This window comes from Fundulus heteroclitus, chromosome 22 (assembly GCF_011125445.2).
Source record: "Fundulus heteroclitus isolate FHET01 chromosome 22, MU-UCD_Fhet_4.1, whole genome shotgun sequence".
In the NCBI taxonomy this organism is placed as follows: Eukaryota; Metazoa; Chordata; class Actinopteri; order Cyprinodontiformes; family Fundulidae; genus Fundulus; species Fundulus heteroclitus.
Genome location: NC_046382.1, coordinates 14531825 through 14557081, shown reverse-complemented (window position 1 = coordinate 14557081; position 25257 = coordinate 14531825). Strand labels below are relative to the sequence as shown.

At 40.7% G+C, this 25257-nt stretch overlaps 1 protein-coding gene across 7 annotated transcripts in view; it reads right to left on the bottom strand.

Annotated features, from left to right (window-relative positions):
• Positions 1-25257, bottom strand: part of LOC105916020 (spectrin beta chain, non-erythrocytic 1) — a 57344-nt gene that overhangs the window by 20925 nt on the left and 11162 nt on the right. For 4 of the 7 annotated variants that reach the window (XM_036125868.1, XM_036125870.1, XM_036125874.1 and 1 more), the window contains exons 4-19: positions 23394-23540; positions 21752-21943; positions 18848-18934; positions 18546-18664; positions 17852-17966; positions 17703-17780; positions 17497-17612; positions 15988-16150; positions 7850-7995; positions 7653-7746; positions 5864-6013; positions 5499-5648; positions 4290-4546; positions 2742-2877; positions 2421-2612; positions 410-562 (exon numbers count right to left, since the gene is read on the bottom strand). In XM_036125868.1, the coding sequence (XP_035981761.1) occupies positions 410-562; positions 2421-2612; positions 2742-2877; positions 4290-4546; positions 5499-5648; positions 5864-6013; positions 7653-7746; positions 7850-7995; positions 15988-16150; positions 17497-17612; positions 17703-17780; positions 17852-17966; positions 18546-18664; positions 18848-18934; positions 21752-21943; positions 23394-23540 (2295 nt within the window). The remainder of the gene's footprint in view (positions 1-409; positions 563-2420; positions 2613-2741; positions 2878-4289; positions 4547-5498; positions 5649-5863; positions 6014-7652; positions 7747-7849; positions 7996-15987; positions 16151-17496; positions 17613-17702; positions 17781-17851; positions 17967-18545; positions 18665-18847; positions 18935-21751; positions 21944-23393; positions 23541-25257) is intronic. The other 3 variants (XM_036125872.1, XM_036125871.1, XM_036125869.1) reach the window with 3 other exon arrangements.

The following is a 25257-nucleotide window of genomic DNA, read 5'->3' as shown; positions in this document are numbered from 1 at the left end:
GACAGCTGAATGCATGTGTGTTTGTTTTGCATGTGTGATAAACACAGCGTCGGCCAACCCATGAGTCACGCAAAGCCCTACCATCGCTGTCTGAACCTCAGCACAGCCGACCAGATTTGCCCCCAAAACACACACACACACACACGCTTTTAGAGTTAACAGCACAATGACTCACTCAAGAACAAACAAATAAATGCTTTTATTAAATCTTTGCACGCTCAGTGTGTGGACAATACGCTCCGCCGCTGATGGGGAAAAACTAAACATAGCACCAGGTGCTGCAAATGGGGACCCAAGAAGAAAGCGAAGCTGCTTTTTTCCAAAACTAAATTCTGGTTCGTATCAGTATCATTTCAGTTCTTTTCATCAGAATCGAACAGAATTGGCAGGCAAGCGTCTTCCTCCTCACCTCCAGGTGGCTCACTCTGTCCCGCAGAGGCTCGAAGCCGCAGTGCTCCGGCTCGCATTGCACGGCCATGTCCGTCTCCTTCTCCAGGATGTCCAGGCTCAGCTCCTTGCTGCTGCACAAGCACTCCTCCACACGCACTGCAAGGCGGGCATGCTGGAGAGGCGAGAACCCGTCGTCAGATAAGACTAAAGGGATTGCTGCAAAGTCATGGACAGTTCCTTAGACTTAGACAACTTTATTTGTCATTTTGTATGTACAGAGTGCGTACAGAACGAAATTGCGTCGCATACAGCTTGTAAATTACAGTATAAAGTGCAGCAGTGACTAAAAAGTAAACAATTGAAATGTAAACAATGCAGGAGAAAGAAACAGTGTGCGATCACAGTGTACAGGAGAATATTTAAACCATTTGTATGTGCAGAAATGATGGTGCAGAAAGGCATTTGGGCAAAAATGCATTTAGAAAATAAAGGTTCGGCAGCATTTATATTGCTAGAATTCCTGGGTCAAATTCCTGGGTTAATGTAAGCTTCTGTGCTTTCTGTGTCTCTGCTCTGCTAAGCCCCAGTGGGTCAAGGCAGATGAGCATTCACAGTGAGCCTGGTACTGCTGGAGGTTTTTCCTCCCTGTTAAAAGGGAGTTTTCCTCTCCACTGTCGCTTCATGCATGCTCAGTATGAGGGATTGCTGCAAAGCCATGGACAATGCAGACGACTCTCCCTGTGGCTCTACGCTATTTCAGGAGGAGTGAATGCTGCTTGTTAAGACTTGATGCAATCTTCTGGGTTTCCTTAGATAGGAAATCTTTTGACCAATCTGTCTGGATTTGATTGAATTTGACTTTGTAAAGTGCCTTGAGATGACATGTGTTATGAATTGGTGCTATATAAATAAAATATAAATAAAACAGCCTTTACAATGTCTCGCTGAAGTATATTTTTTTTCACATTACAACCACAGACTTTGGACATTGGTCCAATATTCAGCCAATATATTCATGTATAAATTTTGTAGCGCTACCTTTTGCTGCTAGTCTTTTCAGGATGTCTCGAGCTCAGTTGGACTGCCTGGAGAAAGTCTGTGAACATCAGTTTCCCAATCTTTTCACATCCACTTGATTGGAGTCACAAGAAAAGCATCCCCACAGCATGATGCTGCCACCACTGTGTTTCACAGTGGGGCTGGTGTGCCCAGGGTGAGCTGCTGCTATTTTTCATTAACAATTTTTTTTTTTTTCATACGGGCCAAACTTTTCGCTCTCTTCCAACCAGAGTGCCCTTTTCTCCACGATTGCTGTGTCCCCTACTCGGCTTGTGTCAACACTGTAGATGGGACTTAGTTTTTGGTTTTCTTTCAACAATTAGTGCAGCACGGGCTAGCAATAATGATACTTAATGGCAACATTCTTCCTCTCATCTCTTTATCTCTCATTGTCACATTTTACAACAGCTGAAAATGGTAATTTGCACAAAAAAAGACAAAAAAAATTGCTTTCCCGTCCCTCCAGTACTCCTGTGTGAGTATTCCTCCGTTCGCTGACGTACTATTGCAAACACCCTCTAATAAATTGAACAAATGCATGAAAAACCTTTTACATTTTTGTTTGTTAAATTGTTTTAAACATTCTTTTTGTGTTTCTCTGTTACGTAAAATCCCAGTTAAATATAACGAAGTTTGTTGTGACAACAAGTCAAACTGTTTAAAACTTCCAGGGGTATGAATACTTTTGCAAATCCCTGCTAAATGATGTCATGGCTTCTCCTCCTGGCATCTGTGAACGTGATACTTTTATACACATGCCAAAAATAACTTAATTCGAACAAAAAAAACTTATTTTAAGGTGCAGTGTGCTTTAAACAGTGGTTCAATTAAAGATCATGGAACTTGAAAATTGTTCAACACCGTTTAAACTTTATTGCTACAACATTTGGATCTAATCAAAAGGGTTTTAACCTCCTAAAACATAAACTTTGGATGCAACTTCCCAATTTAAACACCAGCCCTCCTCTAACCTTGCTCAGCAGTTCCTGGATGGCGTGATCGTGGCTTTGTGATCGCCCTCTTTCCCTCACCGTGTCGTTCAGCATCTCCACAGCCTCTCGCAGTTCTTCCACAGGGTCCCCCATAGTTTCTATCAGGGGCTCTCCCACTCCACCGCTTTGGAGTCCAAGCAACGGGACTGAGGAAAAGTCACTACAGAGAGGCTGTTGGACACAAACGAAAAACTGAGAAGAGTGACCTGGGAAATATTTCACCGTGGGCTTGTGGCTGAAGATAAACCTGAGAATTTCAGATCTGCCTCTTGTAAGACGATTTTTTTTTTTTTTTTTTACCTGGTCGAGATTATATTGTCGCCCAGCGAGCTCCTGGCTCTCCTCCAGCTCCAGATGCTCCAGAAACTCAGTCAGCATGCGCGTGTCCTGCAGCTCTGAGCTCTGCTGGGTCAGGGCACTCAGCACACAGTGATACCTGGGAAAACACAAACGGTAGCAATGCGGCGTTAACTTCATGCTACAGCTACACTGTCAAAAACATTCAGAGGAACCACATAAAAGACACAGTTTATGCGCCGATCGTTTCCATGCTCCAGCAATGCTTACATTATCATAGCTCATGCATCATGCGAGTGCATCCTGCACCATAGGGCCCGGAGGACCTTATCCGTGCAGAGTTTACATGTGCAATTATGATTTATTTTAAAGGAGTGCCTTAAATATCTTCTTTTTTTAACATCAACATCATTCCAAGTGTCCTACAGCTGCTCGTTGAGTGTCTTCTTCACTCTTATTTTACTGCACAGCGTAATTGTACACTGAATAAATAACATTTTTACATACTCGTGTGTACTACAATTATAAACACCCTGCTGTGAATAGTTAATTTCATTTTCTCTGAACAATCTCTCTAGATCATCCACAGTCCTTTCCTATGCAATCGTTTTGATCATTCTTGTCATTTCGACATGATCCAGCTCTGTGGATTTATAACATCATACGTCTGGTGCACCGTAGGTTCATTTGGTCAGATTTTCTATATCCCCGCAAATAGTTATGATGAAACAGTTACTTCTTAATGCACGATTTCTTTTACCCACTTGACCATTTATTTAAAAGTATTTCAGCATGAGATAATGTTGCCGCAATGAAAGATTAATTAATTTTAAAGGCTCTTACACGCTTTAACCCAGGCCTTTAACCCAATAAGTGTAGCTAGTCCTAAATCTGCACCAATGGCCTTTTGGACTACACAAGCGGTAATCTCTGCCCAATCCAACACCCCCACCCTGGGAACACCTAAACTGAGACATTTCCATGTCTTTATTTTCTTTGGTCAGTTTAGTGCTCTCTTTTCCAGAGTCTGACCTTCAGTTTATAGCCACAGGTACATCCAGTAAACCTGTCAACATAATTAGGTAATACTGTGAGTCGCAATGACTACGGCTAGTCTTTCAAACGCATGCCAGAGAGTACGGCGTCTAGTCATGGTGGATTTATAAAGACAAGGTGAAGCTGAGTTTTCCAACATGCTACTTGATACACTCTGAGTGATTAATGAGAGCACGGAGAATGTTTTTTTTTTTTTTTCAGTTTGGTTGGAATTTAAACTCATGAGATCTGTGGGTATTTATAGATTTTTTTGGTTTATAGGGTAACATTATTTGTCTTGCGTTTGAACTTTGATGAATAAATCCTTCCATGTTGAACTGCAAACATGGCAAACCCAAACCTGTGATGTCTTGGAAAATGGTGACGCGTTGTATTTTGTGACTGGAAGAAACTGCCAGCGTCATTCCCCTTGATGGGTTCAAATCCATAACATGATTCTTCCATGATGACAACAATCGGGCAGCTAACCCCGACCTCGTTCTCTGTGAAACGTACTTTCTCTCCAACGCCTCCATGCGTGCCGCCAATCCCCTCGTGTGGGGGTGACTGTGGCCGTGAAGTCGCTCCACCTCCTGCCTCAGGACGCTGAGCTCCAGACCGCGTGCTGCCACCTCTTTCTCGAGCAGACAGCTCTCCCTCTCGGCCCTGCTCATGGTCTCAGGGTCACCGGCTAACGCAGACGCCTTCATGGAAAGCTCCACGGACTCCAGCCAAGCCTCCAGGCTGCCCAGGGCCTGCAGCACTTTCACCACCTATGCACAACAGAAGCAGAGAAAACGTGGGCGTGCAGAAGAGTATTTGCAGAGATGTAGAGGCTTCTTGAACTTTTACGAGACCTAGAGCACACTGCAAAAACAGAACTAGAAATAAGTCAAATGTTCTTAAAGTTAGTGTATTTGTCCTTGATTTGAGCAGGTAAATAAGATGATTTGCCAATGGAATAAGATTTTTGGACTTAAAACAGGAACAATTCATCTCCATCATCTTATTTCAAGCGCAGTATGTCTAATTATCTCATTTTAGGGGTCAAAATACTCATTCCATTGGCAGATGATCTTACTTACCTGCTCAAATCAAGCATAAATACGCTAACTTGAAGAATATTTTATTTATTTTTAGATCCGTTTTTGCAGTGCACAATGAAATAAGAACAAAGTCAGAGAGCAAGAAGATAACAACAGCGGCATTAAAGACGTGCTTCAAAATAGCAAGCTCCTGGTTTGAAACAAGGCCTTAAATCAGATGTGTGGCCTTTTTTAACCCCTAAAGGAATTAGAGTGGCTGGCAAAAGTATCTACATCTACTTATGTGGGGAGTGGTGGCCAAGCTCCCCGGCCACCTCACAGTGGCGATGGCTCTTAAATTCAGAGTGCAAGCGACTGTGGACAGACAACTACCCCCACCACCAATATATCATATATTTTCTATCACCTGCTGACACTGGGTAGAAATACTTTTTTTTTTTACTACATAAATTGTTGTATGCATTCTTCTTTGCAAGTCAAGGCATTAAAATATCAAAGATTGTGCATTGCTAGCTATGATAGCAATTCTTAATGCATTCTTATGCTAGTTCTGATAGTGATAGAACGGATCCAGAATATTCTGTCATAACCATAAATCTTACTGGAACAGTATGACCTCAGAGAACAATCTGTTCAGGGATTTTTTTTTTTCTTTAAAAAAAAAAAAAATGAATCTTACTCTAAAGCCCAGCTTCTCGGAGGCCTGCAGAAACACAGCATTCCTCTGGTGCCTCCTCCTCAGTTCTTCCCACAGGACCTCCAGCTGGCTGAGGAACTCCTCAATCTTTGCGCTGCCTGGGTGCTGTGCACGGACCAGCCCGTGACCCTCCTGAGGTTTTCACGTTCAACAGATGAATGCATGTGATAACTCAAAAATGGAATCTAGATTCTGAAATGTATCCAAGAGTGTGTGTTTTTTTTTTTTTTTGTCAGAATGTCCGCTCAGCATCTAGATTACGTAACGCCTGTAAGGATTCTGCACATTTCTATTCAACGGCAGCTGGTGTTTTAAACTTGGAATGTGATGACGGTGCCTCCGTTTACCCTTTTGACCACCTCTATCCTGGCTCTGTTGTTGAGGATTTCTTGTTCAAGGGTCTGCTGACATTTTCTGGCTGCCTCCAGCCCCTCGGAGCTTGCCATCAAACACACCTGTGTTGCCATGGAAACGTTGTCTTTCAGCCAGGACAACGTCTGAGAAGGAAAGGAGAGAAAAAATGGTTGAATGCTTAGAAAAGAAAAAAAAAAAACGACACAGAAAGGTAACCTGGTTACCAAAACAACAGAAACCGATCCAGATGCAATTTGGTCTTTTTGGCTTTTACACCTGTCCTGCGAAACGATTAGAGCTAAACACGGCTACGTACACATGGTGTTAATGGTGTGAATGACTAATATGGAGCTCCGCATTCCCTACCTGTGTCATTCTCTCAGGTGTTTGAGTTTTGATTGTTAGTTATTTGTTTTGTTTGCTGTTTGCATCTGCATCTTTATCCTGAAAATTAGTGCAATTTACTGTGATTTTTCAAGCTGTATGCAAACGAAATTTTGTTCTGTAAGCACTTTGTGCATACAAAATGACAAATAAAGCTGTCAAAAGTCTAAAGTTTGGGTCTTGCCATATGAGTTTATTCCTTTGGGTTTAGTTTTGTCTTATTTGTTGTTTTCCTCTATTTTTCGGCTACTTCTCTCATCTTAGTATTGTCTTGGTTTGTAGCTCCTCTGTGTTGACTTTGTTTTCCTTTTGTTTTTATCATCCCCATTCCCTTTGTCCCTGTCTTGCTGTCCTCCACAGCTATTTCAAATCTCTCTGACTAAGATAATCTCTTTTAGGTAGTAATTCTCCACCCTTACCTCAGTATATAAGATCACTAGTTTTCATTGTTCTTTACTGGTTCCTCTCGTTATGCTGCCCGTGCTCCATGTCCTGTTCTCACTGTGGTTCCCCATTAACTTATCTTTATTAACTTATAGCAGTGTCATCCTCTGTGTTTGTGTCCATTACAAATGAAAAGTTCTGCATTTTGACTGATTTTAAGGTGCTTTTATTGGTTTTTAAGATGATTAATGGTTTTAGTCCAACTTATTTACCTGATCTATTCTTTTTTTATTATTTTACTGTAAAAGCGCTTCAGATCTTTTAGAAAGCCCCTATATCTGTCCTCAAAGCTAAGAGTACAACCATACAGCCTTCACCTTTAAGACATTTTAAAAATGTATTTATTACAGTTATGTTGTTTTCAGCAGTATTTTGATTTCATAGTAAATTAAATATTATTCAGTTCTTATGGATAAACTTCTTGAGTGTACTTAGGATTCCAGACTGTTACTATTTAATGTTGTTTACATTTGTCTCTAGTGTTTTCTGTTGCAAATGTCTCTCCTCAGCTCTACACTTTCTGACATTTTATTCTTGCTGTGTGATAATCACTATTTTATTAACTTAGCAATTCTTGCTCTGATTAGTTGTTTGTCTGCTTATTTCATATTTTATTTAATGTAAAAGTGCTCTCGGTTTAATTAGATTGAATTAAAAGATCTCTAAAAAATAAAATCTGAATAATTGATCGAATATCCCAGAGATAAATGTGTTAAGGCTGAGTGGATCACATGGCCAGAGAATCAAGCAATGATCAAACTAATGTTATGCAAAGTTATTGTTAGATATTTGAATATATTTTCAGTAGTTGAGACAAGAATTCAAGATAAGAGATTATTCTGAAGCAACTTTTTTATTTTATGCATGCATGACAACTGATCAAAGAGTGGAAATGCTGTGCTTCTATTGTTTTAATAACTAATTTTTAGCTGTATCTGAGAGAAATGTGATCACCTTGTCTGCAGACAACGTGAACTTCTGGAGCTGTAGGTGAAGCTGTGGGTGGCCACGATGGCCGGCAGGAAGCCCGGGCTCGGCTCTCGGCTTTCCACTGCAAAGAAAACACAGACATGTGACTCCACTTATGGCTAACTTTACATAAAGATCTTTTCTTCTATGTCATAAGGGGAGAAGTCAGGCTGAGCAGTCACCTTTCCCCCTTCAGCTCATGTCTGCTGATGGCTTCGTTTATGCCGAGTGAGTCATCTCCCTCTGGTGAAGAACTGTGGTTCACTGATTGGTGTTCCTCTCGTTGCTTGCTCTGAGTTTGGCCACCGCTGTTGCAGTCAGTAATACTCTGTAGACAAAAGAGTCAAACTTTCTGTTACCATGCACATGAGCAACGTAGTTGATATTGATCACATGACATACAGTGCTGTGAAAAAAACAATTGCCCGTTTACAGATTTCTTCTGCTATTGCATTTGTTGTCACATTTTAATATTTTTAAAAACTTCACCTTAATACAACAGAAAAAGATAATCCTGTATTGTCCCAAAGTGTGGAAAATAAAGAAAACATTTGCAACACAGGAAAAAATTTATTAAAAATGGTTTGTCACCAGCCTCGCCCAGGCCCGATTACTGCCTGAACTGTTGAATCAGTGAATACCTTAAATGGAACCTGTCTGGCTACATGAAGAAGAGGCAAAGAACAACTCAAAAAGCAACACATCATGCCCTAATCTAAAAAAAAATCATGACATCTATCAGTCTGCAAACTGTTACAAAAGGATTATGGAACAATGATTTCTGCTGCCTACCTAAAAATCCTGGAGGAGCATTCGCTTGACCATCATTTTGTGACAAAGCGAATATAATTGTTTCATACAGCAAGATTTGAAGCACACCAGCTAGTCCGGCCTTGAATTATATATATATATATATATATATATATAAAAAAAGAAGTAAATGAAGACTTTGAAGTGGTCTAGTCAAAGTCTGGTCATAAATCTAGCTTTTGATGCCTGTAAATCCTCCGATGTGGCTGAATTAAAACAAATCTGTAAATAAAAATGGGCCAAATTTCACTCAGTGATACAAAAGACTCATTAATTAATACAAAAACACTAATATTGTTGGTGGTGAACAAAGATGGTACCAGTAGTTATGAGGTTTAGGCCGGTCATTATTTTCCACATAGGGTCAGGTTGGTTTGGATAGCTTTTTCCCTTTAACAAATGAAACCAGAATTTGAGTATTGAATTTTGTGTTCATCCAAGTTATCTTTGTCTGATAATAAAATGTGTTTGATCTGGAACAATAGGGTATGGTTAAAAAGCAAAAAAAAAAAAAGAGGAAACGTGTAAGGGGAACATTCCTTTTTTTGCAGCTGCTGTATAAGTCTGTCCGCATTCCACAAAATGATTACCGGATGCTTCGACAATATCTCATATTAGGAAGACGGTTTCCTCCCAAAGTCTCAGGGATGTGTTTCTAACTGGAAAGGTAAAATGTCATAATGTTGCTGAAAGCTGTGCAGCATAGTAAATGCTACAATGACCTTCCCAGTTCCCCTCACTATCCTCTGCAGGGCTCTCCTTTAGGCCATATAGCACCTGTTTCACAATACAGACAGCGCAGTACATCAACACATTTATAGCTCTATATGTTTGTGAAGACGCTGGTACTGAGTGACGACTGAATTCATACTGTTTTAAAAATTACATAATGAATTAAATGCTGCTCTGATGATGTAAAAGAGACATTGTCTGTGAAAAATAACCATTTTTAATTCCCTCTGCCCAGCCCTCACCATTAAAGCAGCTGTGGTCATACATGTGGTGATCTGTTGTGGCAGGAAGTTGTTTATTTATTTTACTAAAAAAAAAAGGTAACCTGATAAAATTATTTAAAATGATTCCACAAACTAAATTAGCTGTAATGGTTTTCTATAGTTGTCCTATTCAGGTTGCTGGTGTCTATTCCCAGCAGTCAATGGGATAGAGGCAAGGCACGCTTTGGGCAGCTCGCCAGGCTGTCGCTGCATCAACACACACCCAAACAACCATTCATGCACACTGGATTGGCCGGTCAAACTAACACGCACGACCCGTGGGAAGAAACTGGAACTGAAAGATCATGCAAATCCCCCAATCCTGAGAGGAATTTGAACCAAGAACCTTATTTCTGTGAGTGGCAGTACTAGGTAGAGATAAATGGTGAGATACTTTATTGTCCCCGTATGGGAAATTTGTGCTAGATAAAGCTGCCACAATAAAATACACATTAAATAAACATATTGCGCAAATACACCAAATAGAATATTTATAATAGTAATACGTATGTAGTGACAGTATGTAATGTAAAATACATACTGTGACAATATTAAGCAATCAAAGATTTGCAATTATTTGTACATTTTAAATAAGTAAATTAAGATAGTAACAGGTTATAAAATATAGCAACACAAATGTATCAATACATTACCTACACAAATTATCTATAAAAATCTATTATTGTGACTGATAAAAATCCTTGATTAAAAAATTATAAAGATACACTTCCATCATTGCAAAATAGTGAATCTGTATTTATTTCAGTAAAATTAATTAGTTAAAATTAATTAGTTTCATCGTAAATGAACAATATATTGTTTATAAATTAAGTAAACTATTTGAAGAAAACAAAAACTATTTAATGCATCTTAAAAATGTTTAGAGTTTTCCGATTTTGTATTTTTGACATGGGCTCCCCCACTTTTAAATATAACATTAATACATTTTTGAACAACAAGGGTGAGTGATTTTCTTGTACAAAGCATTTCCTTTACTTAACGATGCATTGTATGAATAAGACAGAATCCACAACTCTTTTACCTAAACACCTTTTTCATAACCTATTGGTCATTTAATCTGGAAAACCAAACGAATTAAGACTTAACTTCATGATTTTCCCTGGTAAAGGTTGCGCTGTAAGAAAGCCACAGAGACCGGCTTGTTTGCACCGTCATGAATCTGAGAAAGTGCAGCTGTGAGGATTTCTGCATCCAAGCAGCCTTTTTACAGTCTACTCTGAAAACAACTAATGCAAAAATAGATTCACAACTTCTTAAAGTTATTATTTATTATCATATTTTGCTCATGGGTGTATTTTAGTAAACTCTTTTTTTTTTTTATTTTTGTTTAAAACAGTTATACTTCTGAAAGCAACATGTTTAATCAACAATTTTAATTTTGGAAGCATTTTAAACCTATTAAAGAGGTTTTAATTCAGTCTAAGCTAACCAATATGTTGCTATGCACAGATAGTAAAGAGACATGAATGAAATCTGAACTGAAACAACAACCTACATACAACACAGACAAAATTGTTGGTTCATCAAGGACCTTTGATATAAACTGCAATTTTCTGAAAACAAAAAACTGATTGGAAGATTCACTAAGGGCAATACCTTCCTAAATAAGACCAAAAATATATACCTGAATCTCCCAGTAGGATGTTGTCAGCCCATTTATTTGCAGAGCGAGCCAGAAATTAGTATATTTTAATTGATTTTAACAGTTTGTTTCCCAACCTAATATGTTTGCTTCTTTCTTGCCTCGTTCACAATGGCTCCTGCTCAAAAATGAGTGATTTGGTGTTAAGTGGTCTGCATTACAGTGATGCTGTTATGTAACATTAAACCTGACCATGTCTCATTAAAGCTCACTTTCTCCTCACTCTGCAAATGTAGTTTCTTATCTGTTTTCTGCTCATCCTTTCTACCCCAGAGCGCGCCTTGCTGTTCTTTACTCTGAGGTGATGTCAGCCAAGAACTATCATTTAGCGCCAAGCCCATCTGGTCTGCAGCCGCAGCATCTGGCCACAATTAGCCAGAGTAACAGACGATAGCCATGTTTACCTGCAGAAACAAGAGGCCTTAACTACTGCTATCACAGAGACACTGATGCATGGACTACTGAGTGAGGCATGTTCTCATAGGTACACGGATGATAAGACTGGGACAGTTTAGCATTCATCTTTCGAGCCAGACCAGGTTTAGGGGAGGGGGGGGGGGGGGGATAGGAGTGGAAAATGTCACAGACACTTGGGCTGGACTGTATCAGAAAATCATGGGAGGAAAACTGAAGTTGTGATAAATCCATATTTTACCGTCTCCCCTCTCCCTCATGTGTCATTGTGATTCTTTAAACTCTCTCTATGACCTCTAGCATGTCTAGGATTACCATCTACGTGAGGTAGGCCGTGGGCCAGAATCTGTAGGACGCTTCCTTAAGAAGTTTCGTATGAACTGTCAGGGGGCAACTTTCTTCCACCAGGATAAGTTGCTACACATAGCAGTGATCTCAAAACACCAATGTTCCCACGTTTTCGCTTGCACATTAATAAGTTATAGCCGATAAAAAATCTAAACTGTGGCGCTCCGGTCCAAGAGGTCACGTGATTCGATTTTTGCTGCTCAGCCAATCAGATCGCTGTATTGTCAGCTGTGCGCGTTCATCAGTTCATCATGGCTGCGCTCGTAAGATGTTTGTATGCATTTGTTTCCAGATGAAGAAAGCCCAATAATAGCATTTTCTGGCGCCAGCTGGCAGAGATCTTGATGGCAAGAAAAAAATAAATAGCCCAGACCATCTGTCCATCCATCCATCCATCCATCCATTTTCTAACACGCTTATCCCCGCTGGGTTTGCGAGGTGCTGGTGCCGAGCTCCAGCTGTCAATGGGTGAGACGCGTTGTATAAACTCGTTGTGCCAAACGAGTTATCCCCTTCGGAATTTGTAGAATTTTGTATTGTATTTTTGAAATCAATAAAAGTTTTAACCTCCAGCTTTGTGAAGTCTAAATATTTTAAACATCACATTCTAGTAAAATGAAATTTATTTTTTTTAAACTCCTAATACGTTGTTCTATTTTTAAAAGAGACATATCTCGTTTTTTTAATACGGTTAATATCTCGATAAGGTTCTTGGTTGAATTAAAATCTTATTAAATCTGATAATTTTGTCTGTGCCTTTATTCAGTGTTCATTTGATCACACGTGAAATCCGCTTTATATAATCTATTCATGCGGGTTTAGCTACCAAAAAAGAAAAAAAGAGAACCAGCAGACAGCTGTGATGGACTTAGGAAGGTGGATTTTGGTTTCAGCAGACAGACATTCGACAATCTAATAACATAAAGCTAATATTTTCGTGACACATCTGGAAATGACCGTTTTCTTTCTCATAACGTATTATACTGGATGGATGGATGAACGATAATGTAACGACACCATTGCTATATTTCGTTAAGAAAAGTAAAACATCCTCATTTCCACGCCTAATAGGTTGGAAATGAGGCGGAGTTGACTAGATTCATTCTTCCAGCTGAATGCGCTCTTGGTGCAGGGAATACAAATTCTGGCGGGGATAAGTCGTTTGGCACAACGACACCTGTGCTATCCTAGCGCAGCAGGTCTTGGTGATATCACAGTAAATTGGGCAAAAGTCTGGACTATTTCTGCCCTGCGATGGACTGGTGACCTGTCCAGTTTATACAACGCCTCTCGCCCATTGACAGCTGGAGATAGGGACCGGCACCTCGCGAACGCAGGGATAAGCGTGTTAGAAAATGGATGGATGGATGGATGAATGGATGGATGGTCTGGGCTATTTATTTTTTTCTTGCCATCAAGATCTCTGCCAGGTGGCGCCACAAAATGCTATTATTGGGCTTTCTTCGTCTGGAAACAGACACAACAGAAACAACCATCTTACGGGCGCAGCCATGATGACGTGGTAAACTCGCTCAGCTGACAATACAGCGATCGGATTGGCTGAGCAGCAAAAATCGAATCACGTGACTTATTGGACTGGAGCGCCACAGTTTAGATTTTTTATCGGCTATAACTTCTTAATGTGCAAGTGAAAACGTGGGAACATTGGTGTTTTGAGATCACTGCTATGTGTAGCAACTTATCCCGGTGCAAGAAAGTTGCCCCCTGACAGTTCATACGAAAAGTCACCGTACAGATTCTGGCCCACGGCCTAAGGTGCGGGCATCTACTGGAATGTGACATCATCTAATGGGCTGAATGTATTTTTGGCAAACAAAGGTGTGAATTCCTCACGCTTTAGGCAAGAAATATGAAGTTTCAAACAGTTCCTTTGAGACATTGCACCCATTGATACTCGCTTAGCAATATGTTTTTGACAGAGAAACAAGGGAAAACACGATGGATGGCTGGATGGATGGATGGATGGATGGATGGATGGATGGATGGATGGATGGATGGATGGATGGATGGATAGGCCAATTGATGGATGGATGGATGGATGGATAGGCCAATTGATGGATGGATGGATGGATGGATGGATGGATAGGCCAACTGATGGATGGATGGATGGATGGATAGGCCAACTGATGGATAGATGGATGGATGGATGGATGGATGGATGGATGGATGGATGGATGGATAGGCCAACTGATGGATAGATGGATGGATGGATGGATGGATAGGCCAATTGATGGATGGATGGATGGATGGATGGATAGGCCAACTGATGGATGGATGGATGGATGGATAGGCCAACTGATGGATAGATGGATGGATGGATGGATGGATGGATGGATGGATGGATGGATAGGCCAACTGATGGATAGATGGATGGATGGATGGATGGATGGATAGGCCAACTGATGGATGGATGGATGGATGGATAGGCCAACTGATGGATGGATGGATGGATAGATGGATAGGCCAACTGATGGATAGATGGATGGATGGATGGATGGATGGATGGATGGATGGATGGATAGGCCAACTGATGGATAGATGGATGGATGGATGGATGGATGGATGGATGGATGGATGGATGGATGGATGGATGGATGGGCCAACTGATTCATGGATGGATGGATGGATGGATGGATGGATGGATGGATGAATGGATGGATGGATGGGTGGATGGGTGGATGGATGGATGGATGGGCCATCTGATTCATGGATGGATGGATGGATGGATGGATGGATGGATGGATGGATGGATGGGCCAACTGATTCCAATTCAACTGATTGGACAAAAAACAGATGCTAGGACAGATGAAAGACAGCTAAAAGCCCAAATGGATGGATAAAAAATGGATGGATGGATGAATAACTGGAGGGACAAACAGACAGATACACATGGACCGACAGATTGTTAAACAGACAGACAGATATGTCCAACTTTTAGAAAAAAGTGAGGAGGATACAATGTCTGGAAACACAAAGATTTTTCCAAACTTATCCAGACCTGTGCAATACCCAAAATAATCTTCTCCCAGAATAAATGCAACAAACAGCTGCCAGCTTTAAAGAAGTGCACTAAGGGGGATAACTTTGTCTTGGACACAAATGCTCTCTTTCCCTTTCTGCTGCAAATTATAAAGCATCTTAAATGGCAAATGTGAAAGACTAAAAATACTCATAATTACTGGTTTTTAACATACCACATACTTTTCCGATACTTATTTTTTCAAAAGAGGCCAAGAGTACTTCCTTGTAGGTTTATGGGCAGCTCTGGGGTTACTGTAGGAGCACCCTCATGTTCAATAAAGTTTCAGTAAATCATGCCTTGAAAGTGGGCGACTCGCAGAAATGTTATTCATACGGTATTAATAAATGACTGTTTTAAGACAGAAGGGATATATTTATATATATATATATTAACCTTTAAACAGAATTTGGGGCCTAACAGAACAACCCATTTATCCCCGGCCCTCTGTTTAACCATACAGAAAAAGGCACAACTTGATATTTTCAGTGGAAACTTGAGGTATTCCTGTGCCAGGATAAATAACCCCTCTAAAGGCTCTTCCTAGGACTTTTACGGGGCAGCGTTAGTGACAGTTCCAGACTTGGGTTTTATTTGTCAGATTAGGGCGAAGACTAGCAGAGGTCGAGTAAAATTACACGGTGCTCCACAACATGCAGCCGTGCTCTGCGCCGCTTCAGAGCCAAAGGGGGAATTTATCCCGACTGGATGACGAAGGGAAGCCTCTAAACCGGGACATCACATGATGCCTTTAAGTGCAATTAAGTTCCTGGAGAGGATGGAAAACCAGCGGCGTGTGTTTGTTGCCAAAAACCAGAAGTCACAGCTCCACAGCTCATTTGTCAAACCTTATTTTGGAAAAAAAAAAAAAAAAAAAAAAACTCCCTGGGCTGTAAATCGGGGGCATTTTCCAAACAAATAGACAAAGTGAGCCATTTGCTGCAGCCACAGACTTTGAAGCGAGGAGGCAGATCTTATCTCCTGCCAGCTCTGATGGAGCTCAGCTCTCTTCCCTCATGAGCCGCGCTAAAAAACACAAGCACTACTCACTCTGCAGCCTTTCAGCCGGTTCTGCTCCTCTTTCACCTCTTTTCCCATCATCCCGTGTGTCTCGGCTCCCGTGATGCATCGGGCCTCTCGGGCCGGGGTCGGGAGGTCGCCGTCTTCCCTGGTGAAAGTGGAACCGCCGGGGGAGTGTGCCGTCCTGTCGCTCCTGCAGGAGGAGCGGGGAGGGTTACTGCGGCGCTGACAGTCGGGGGGCCTCAGAGACCGGCGGGGAGCTCCAGTTAAGGTCTTCTACCCTTGTTTATTTTGTTTCCTCTCAAAAAAAAGCTGATAGAACGGCTGAAATGATGTCGCGTTGGGAAGCTAAAGATAGGCCGCTCTCGTGAGAGGCTCTCACTCTGAGAAATGTTTGGAAGGCAGGATGTCAAGAATCTCTCAAAACCCTCATTTGTCAATAAAAAGTAACTCATTATTTCTCCCTTTGCTTTGATGTTATTCGCTCCCTTTTCTTTGCTTTAGTTATTTTTCCTTCATCTGCTCCATTTCTTTTGCCTTTGTCCCATTTCAGTTCAACTGCTCCCTTTCCTATTTGCTCCATTTCTTTTCTTCTGCCTCCTTTCTTGTCATTGTACTTCCTTTTCTTGCCTTTCTTTGCTTTTCTCGCATTTTCCCCTTTTCTTTCCTCTGTTCTCATATCCAGGTCTACCTTTCTTCCCTCGCTGCCATTTTATTTTATTTTATGCCGACAGAAAGCCCGATCCAACAGTCTGTCCACTTTGTCCATCTTGTTTAGCTCCGATAAACAACACTGGATCTATGCTGGTGAAGATTCTCAGTCATCCAGGTCATGGTCATTCCAAAAAAAAAGTAAAAACAAAGCAACTGGACTTGTTTTCCGTAGTTGAAGACGTTTCGCTTCCTCTCCAGGAAGCTTTCTCAATTCAAAAAGTCTGGAGTAGTCTGGAGTAAAGCTTGTTACTCCACGTTACTCCAGACTTTTTGAATTGAGAAAGCTTCCTGGAGAGGAAGCGAAACGTCTTCACTACGGAAAACAAGTCCAGTTGCTTTGTTTTTACTTTTTTTTGGAACACTGGATCTATTTGGAGAGAAACTGCTTCTTTTTATCATTCTTTTGCATCACATTTGTAACAGATTCCAGTTCACGTGGCAGATAATAAACGGAGAGTCGTTTCTATAGGTTGGTTTAAGACGGCGCAGTGATTAGATGCTTTAAACAGAGATTTTTTTTCTGACTGGGCTAAAATTCCCGGTGATTTAATTGTCTGAATACTCTACTTTATGCTATTAAACTAACATTAGTTCCACCAAGTTACACTATATTCCTCTTAAAATGTTTTTTTTTTCATCACAGATTCAACAAAACCGACTGACTGAGATGATGTCATCGTTTTAATGGTAAGAAGAAAAAAAAAAAGGAAAGCCAATCAGAGTAGCAGAGTTGACGTAATACTCTAAGTCGTTACAGAAATGTGTAGCTTTACACCCCAAAGTGCAAAAAAACACAAAAAAGCTTCATCGTCAGCGCTGGCGTACCTCAGCTCCCTCTGGAGGAGCGCCCAGCAGTCTTTCACCTCAGCCTGCTTCTTTGTGACGCTGGCCGCCACGGCGGGGTGGAGGGCGGGCAGCTGTGAGACGCTCACGTCCAGCATCTGCCACACACAGGCCTGCAGGTTAGTCAGAGAAGGCCTCGGCGCCACGATCCGGTACGTGCCGAAGAAAACGGAAAACTCTGTTCTTACCATGACTTGGCTGGCGATGTCGCGCACCTCTCTGTCACCAAAGCCGTCCAGCTCCTTGGAGGCGAGCACGCTTCTCCTCTAAAACCGAGAACGCGGTCAGTAAGTGGGTCTCAGATCGTAATCAAGATTTAGGCTTTCTGCCGGTTTACCATGTTGTTTATGGCATCCAAGGTGTTATCAGCCTGCTGGTAAAAAGAGGACATCTCCAGCGCCACCTGAAGATGTTCGTGGCAGTTCTTCAGATAGGACTGGACCTTCAGCCACCTGCAAAACGAACATTAAGCCCTCAGCGTTTAGGCTGAATAGGTTACAGCACATGTGTCAAACTCAAGGCCCCTGGGCCGAATCTGGCCCATCGAGGCAATTTATCCGGCCCTCCCAGAGCCAAAAAAGGCATAGCATGTCATAAAGTAGAGGCATATATACTTTTAAAGTGTATAAAGTGGCTAAAATTATGCCTCCTGTAGCAAATGTTTTTGTAGTTACAGCATCCTGCCACCAGATGTAAGTTTTCCCACAACACATTAAAAACCCCCGAAATGTCCAAAAAGAGAAAAAAAACGATGCAGAATGATGAGTTTAAAGTGCAACTGATCCCAATATCAACCTTTTTTGTAGATAAACTGTATAAACTGGGCATAAGGGTGCTACTTTTATGTTACTGTGCATTTTTTATACTTCTATGTGAAGAGAAATTAAATTCTGAAATCAAATGCATCATCTATACACGTGCAACCGGCCCTTTTAATGACTTCATGATGCCAAAGTGGCCCGATTTAGAAATGGGTTTGACACCCCTGGGTTACAGGAAGCATTTGTGTTTCGCACGAGGCACAAACCTACATTTTGTTGATGTGCTTCTTCCTGACGGTGATGTTTTTGCCATCCGCCTTCCCGACTTTCTCCAGCTTCAGGGCCAGGTTGTTGATCTCCTCGTGCAGGTTCCGGTGGAGCTGCTCATCCTGAAGAAGAGAAACAGCAGTGGCATTGGCTCTGCTTACAATCAGACACGGACGGAAACATTACAAAGTGCAACAACTATGACCAAAGCCGTTACCAGTTCAGAAGGCATTGGCATGAAGCTTTAGTCAGTGCAAGTTATACACTGTTTTAAATTGTCTTTTTTTTTTTTTTACAATACTGACCTGTTTGAGATCAAGGATCCTCCTGGTGAGCTGCATTTTGTCAACATTTCCTCCCAGGACACTCAGCAAAGACTGCTCCTCTTCCTTCTGTCACACAAAACGTCACTGTTTATAGATGTGGCTTTGGAAAGAAACCCAGCAATCATTTATTTTCCAACACACAGTGACAAAAAAAATGACTTCTGCAGCAAGAAAGAGATGAAACAGGGTTCTATAGTTTCACATTCAGTCATGCCAGACATGGACGTGCCGTTAGTTTTAGGGCTTTTAATGTGCAGCCTGGGGGCCATTAGCGGCCATTAGATGGATCTCGTGCACATTTGACTCATCAGCACATGCAGTTAATGCACATGGTCGCTTTCTCACAATCTTTTAGGGTGAGATCTTTACTGACAAATTCAAATCTTCTTAGAACTAAAACAATATATTTCTCTTTTTTATTTTTATATATTTGTTTCAAAATCACAGGGCCACTAAATAGATGAAGTAGTTTACTCAAAAGCCGACTTGAGTGCATCCATTTATTAGACTTGCCTTAATATTTAAGCAAACATTTTCAAAGAAAGAATGACTGCTCTACCATTGCTGCTGCTGAGCAAAGAGTAAGTTTTTTCTTCTTCCACAAAAACAACTGGCTTCAGAAAACGTAAGAAACCGCGTGACTTTCTTTTTATGGGGTAAATGTGTCTTTATCTGATTGATATGTAGCATTTTTTTCTGGGGCTTAAAGATCACACAATGTCCATCTTCAACAAAACAGGCAATATATTGATTAGTTTTAATTTATTGTAGATTTTCTTCCAGTCCACAAAGGATCAAATATATACATACACCCCCATTATTACTTGGTTAACGGTTCCTTAGCAAGTCGCGCCCCGGCTTCGCTCCTTTTGTAATCATTAGCAAACCTTTTGCCCAATTGGGTCTGGACATTTGATCAATCTTCTTGGCTGATTTGGTAGAGTTCATTTCAATTGGTTGGTTTCTTGTTGATAAGGGTGATGCCATTTCAGACACACAATATTAACCAGTTTCATCCTTTCCAAAACCAGTTGGGATGTATTTTTGGTATTTTCCTTGACCATTGACTCTGTCCGTCTGACCCAAACCGCCACATTAGATAAAAGGAAATTGATTTTCGGCACGACTTAAGCCTTGACTTGAACGAGGAGCTGCTGTAAAACCAATGCCCAAGGTAAGGGCATTTCCTTCCCGCTAATGGGTGGTTTTTCTTTCCACTGTCGCTTCATGCTTGCTCAGTATGAGGGATTGCTGCAAAGCCATGGGCAATGCAGACGACTCTCCCTGTGTCTCTACGCTTCTCCAGGAGTGAATGCTGCTTGTCGGGACTTTGAAGCAATCAACATTCCCTTATATAGGAAATGTTTGACCAATCTGTATAATATGATTGATTTTGACTTTGTAAAGTGCTTTGAGATGACATGTTTCATGAATTGGTGCTATATAAATAAAACTGAATTGTATTGAATTGAACAAAGTGAGATTATCATCAACTGAGAGGGACTGAAGTCTGAAAGAAGTCCCTGCTCCAAAGCCTGACACTCTGAAGTTTTAATTACACTTGTTGCTCTCCACCTGGATAAATCAAAGGACTTGTGGAAAACGGTTCGTTTGACAAACCTTGATCCACAATAATGAAGATTTATGATGGGAGAAATCAAGGTGAGACATTTAAAAGTGACTGTTTACCAATGTTTTAACATAGCGGTGGCAGGATCATGCTGTGGGAATATTAGAATTAGCACTATCCATGTTCCATAACTTTTCCTCAAGTTAGCAGAAACATGGCCGCAGCTGATTGTTCCAACAGGACAAGGATCTGAAACATCTTCAGCTTCAGAACCGGTTTTGGAATGGAAAGCAGGCTCACATCAAGCCTTTTTAATGGCCCTGATCTTTAACCCTATTAATCTTTAACTATATGTGAAAGGTAGGTCTTTGCAATGAACCCCACTCATTTATATTATCTCTATCAAATCTCCAAAATGAGTTGTCAAATATTGAGTTAAAATTGTTACAAACTCTCGTGAATGGCAAAAAAAACAGTGTGATAAACATCACTGAAGTTGAATGTCCAATAATATTTCCTTCAACTGCATGAATAAAAACCTCAAATGCAGCGTGCAAAGTTCAAAACTGAACTGTTTTTAGAACGAAGGGGAGAAAGTCTAAATCTGATTGATGAAGTGAAGGATGAGAGTATTTTTTTTTTTTTAAAAGAGGATGCATCCATTTCCAGGGTGAATGTTTCATAGCTTTCACAATTAATCTCCTTGGTTACATTCCCACAGATTCATCATCCATCCCTCGCTCCCTCGTGCCTGACGCAGGCAGGAACAGAGCGATAAACACGGGCCGAAAATGTACCGCATGAAGGTTTTCCTTATATATAATTACAGGCAGATGTTTTAAACGGTGAGTATACACATTAAAAAAAAAGGAAATGTCTTCAGGATACTGAGCTAACTTCCTGTATTAGCAAGAGCTGCTCTTGTGCCAATTATCTTGACAGCTGTTGATTAGGTTGTGTGTGGAGTAAGATCTGCCTGTGGGCCCAGTGCCTTTGTTATAATGGCTACAGTTGAAGTGCTTCATTAACTCTGCCTTTCCACTCTGCTCTGTTTGGATAAATTGCAAAACAGGAAGGCAAGAGTGAAAGATTGTGTTGAGGGGAACGGGTCGGTACAACAAATGACACATTTTAATTTTTGAAAAAAATAGGCCAAATATTCTTTGTGAGAAAACAAACATCCAGAAATAAAACAAAGACCAGGCATTTTATTCGTTCACTATTATTTGCATGTCCTGTTGCCCTTGTGTATATGTCATTAAGCAGGAAAAGAGAAAAAAAACACAACAACAACATGGGTCTCAACTTTCTACCTTCTCCTTAATCCAAGCTTCCAGCTTGTCCACCTTCTGGTTGAATTCCTGCAGGCTCCTGGCTCCACCTAGAGCACGCGTCTGATTTGCGGCCATCTGCTTCAGGTTTTGCCACTGATCCAGGAGGTGGCTGAGCTGCTTCTTCACCAGCTCAGACGTCGGGTTCAGCTTGCAGATCAACTGCTCGCCCAGCTTTTAAGAAACAAGACTGTTTATTTGATTTGCAGGTAGAGGCCGCAACACAAGCGTTGGAAAGTGAAAGGACACGTTTAACACTGTGAACCTGCCACTTGTGCCTTTGATACATGCTTAACGGTTAACTGGTCAGTGTACCAACGGAGGGACGATTCATTGTGACAATTCAAACTTTCCAAACATCACACTGGAGCTAGAAGAGTAGAGGTGGCCATAGAATGTATATAATATAAGTTACGCAAACCTCAATGTATCTTGGGGGGATTTTAAGGGCGAGACAAACACAAAGTAGTGCAGAAACGTGGAGTAGGTTGAAAATGATAGATGTGTTTCAATATTTTTACAAATTGAATTATGGAAAAATGCGACCTGCCTTTAAATTCTGCCCCTCTGTTTCAATAGTGTGTAAAACTACATTGTGCTGTAAGTATACCTTTTGCCCCAACTTACTCTATACATCTAGGGACATTTTTCCTATTATTATTATTATTATTATTATTATTGAGCATGTCAGAAAACAGACAATTTCAGGACCAGTTACTGATTCTGAATAGGATTTAGGTCTGGACCTTTCCACACTCTGACACACAGGAATATAAAGCATCTGGCTTTATGTTGATGGCTTTTTATCCTGCTAGATAAAGAACCTCTGCCCCTGCCTCCTGCAGATTTTCATCCATGTCTGTCCTGTGTTTAGCTCTATATATCTTCCCATCAACTGTGACAATAATACCACCATCATGATTCATAAAGGGCAGAGTGTGTTGTTGAACGATGGTATTTTGTATGTAGAACAAAAGGTCAAGTTTTGGTCTACTCCCATCAGAGTTCCTTCTTCTACGTGTTTTCCGTGACATCCACAACGGGAGGCGTACTTTCAACGACGGTTTGTAGTTTTCTTGTCAAGAGATTCTCCCAACTGAGCTGTTGATTTCTGCAGCTCCTCCAGAGCTAGCGAGAACTTCTTGGCTGTCTCTCTTTGTAATTCCCCGGCCTGTCAGTTTAGGTGGACAGCCACTGTGTGTGTAAACTAGGATGCAGAGAACTGTTTCCTAAATATGTGACTTCTGAAGGCAGCTGGCTGGGTCAGCTTTAAATATCTGTATCTGAATAAAGGGCGCCAAACACAAATGTATGAAATTCTTTGAAGTAAATATGTGTAACAAAGATAAAAAAAAAAATAATAATGTGTATAATTTACCTTCCTCTTACTAATGGTGCTGCTTTGTGTTGATCTATCAGATACAATCCTAGTTAAATACAATAAAGTTTGGGATATATAATACGTAATGAGAAAATACAAATAAAAACACTCAAGGATGCTTTTGCAAGGCTCTACAATCTTTTTGTCATGTTACACCACATTGATGCATTTAATCGGACCACCAGAACATGTTATTCCTGTGCTGTTAACTCATACTGAAAACGGGAGCGCGCCGCTTGTTACCTGGTTGAGCTGAATCAGGGTGTTCTCAAAATCTTTGAGGTCTCTCTGAAGAGTCTGCGAGGCTTCCTCCCAGTCCTGCAGGGGGCAGTACTGAACATTACATCCATCTTTCAGGTCCTGGAGTTTGCTTTGGATCCAAGCTTCTGCCTACATTACACAACAGACAGAAGAAAAAAAAAACTGTTTCAGATGTTCATTATAGCCTATGCAGTGACTCATTTATCATTAGGTAGGAAACACTTTAGGACCATTACTTTTTACCACTGCAGCCCATTTTAAATAACCGTCACCTGTTTTACAAATCCATCCACCAGGTTTCTTTTTTACTCTCCGCCCAGCTTTGTTACAACCGTTCGAGAACATCAAAAACACCCTCTTGTTCTCCAGTGTCACGCTACGTGGAGCGGAGGTTTGTCTTGGCCCGAGCTCGGACTCTGTTGCATAAGTCTTAGTCTTAAAAAAGCGGCTTTTTTCTATCGTTATGTATAAAGTCAGAAGGCCGCCAAACTAGGTGGCCAGAATGTGAAAAGTCTGAAAGAGCCTGTTTATTTTCTCAAAGAGAACCCGGCGTGGAAGTCAATGAGCCACCTAAGTCTCAAAATGCACACAAAAGTCTGATACATCAGCTTTGATTCTTGTTCCTGTCAGGCTGATCCGACATGAACCTTAACACCGATAAAGTCAGCAGAACCTCGCTTTAGATTGTCAAATACAGGTTAAAGTCATAACTAAGTCATAAAGCTTTGGACCAAACAAGGAGACAATTTTACCCTTGTTCTGATATCAGCAGTGCACACATGAATGATTAAAAGCGTGATGTTCCTCATCTCCAGAGAAAGGGGGTTATTAACTTTACAAAGCCCCCCCAGGCAGTAGAAATATTGCTGTGTTGAACAGAGGGAAAGCAGTTTGACAAAACAGGCTTGGCCATATCTGGTCACAATGGTTCCCATGGCATTATAATGACCTCATGCAGGAAGTCTATGATTCGCTTGTTTCTTCCTCTCCACTCTCCGCAACAATGGACTGTTTATCAAAATGTGCAATTAGGTTTGGTTCTAGTCACAAGAAATGGAAAGCAAAGTTGTCTGCTTTGAATTATCACCGCCAAAATAAATGTTTGAGAAAACACTTTAGCCAAACTGAAAGTTTCACAACATTGAGCACAATAAAAAAAAAAGGCCCTAGTTCACCATGCTTTTTTTCTCAGTTTGCCAAAAAGCGTGCCAGCCTCTACCAATCAAAACACGCTGTGATAATATAATTTAATATAATATAATATAATATAATATAATATAATATAATATAATATAATATAATATAATATAAAAGAAAAGGAGCAGATCTTAGATGTGAGAGTGAAGTCACAACTGAACTGAGCAGGTTCTAAACGCTACTTAGCATTAAAAACAATTAGTAAATCCCACATTTCCTCTAACTACTTGTCATAATACAAGCAGATAATAAATTTATCTCCATTTTACGCGTCCAAACATTGAAGGAACATGTTCTCAGTAGTATGCCATGTGTAAAACAGCTTTAATAAGAAACAATCCTTCAGAGGCGCTAATAAAAAGTTTACAAAGGAAACTTTCACTGTGTTGTAGTTGCACTGCAGCCATATTGGATGCAAAACTCAAGGCTGATTCGTGAGCTCCGACTTTCCCTGTTGAAATTCCAATAATCTGGATGTACGCTTGTCGTATTTCCGAACATGAATTTGGAAAATCAGAACTTCGAGTACAAAGACTGGTGTTGGTCATTTTGTAGCCTTTCGCTTCAGACCTCACTTTTTGTGTACGATAAGAAACGGTCAAAACATAGTTCGTAGGAACTATGTATCGATTAATACCCATTTTTACTT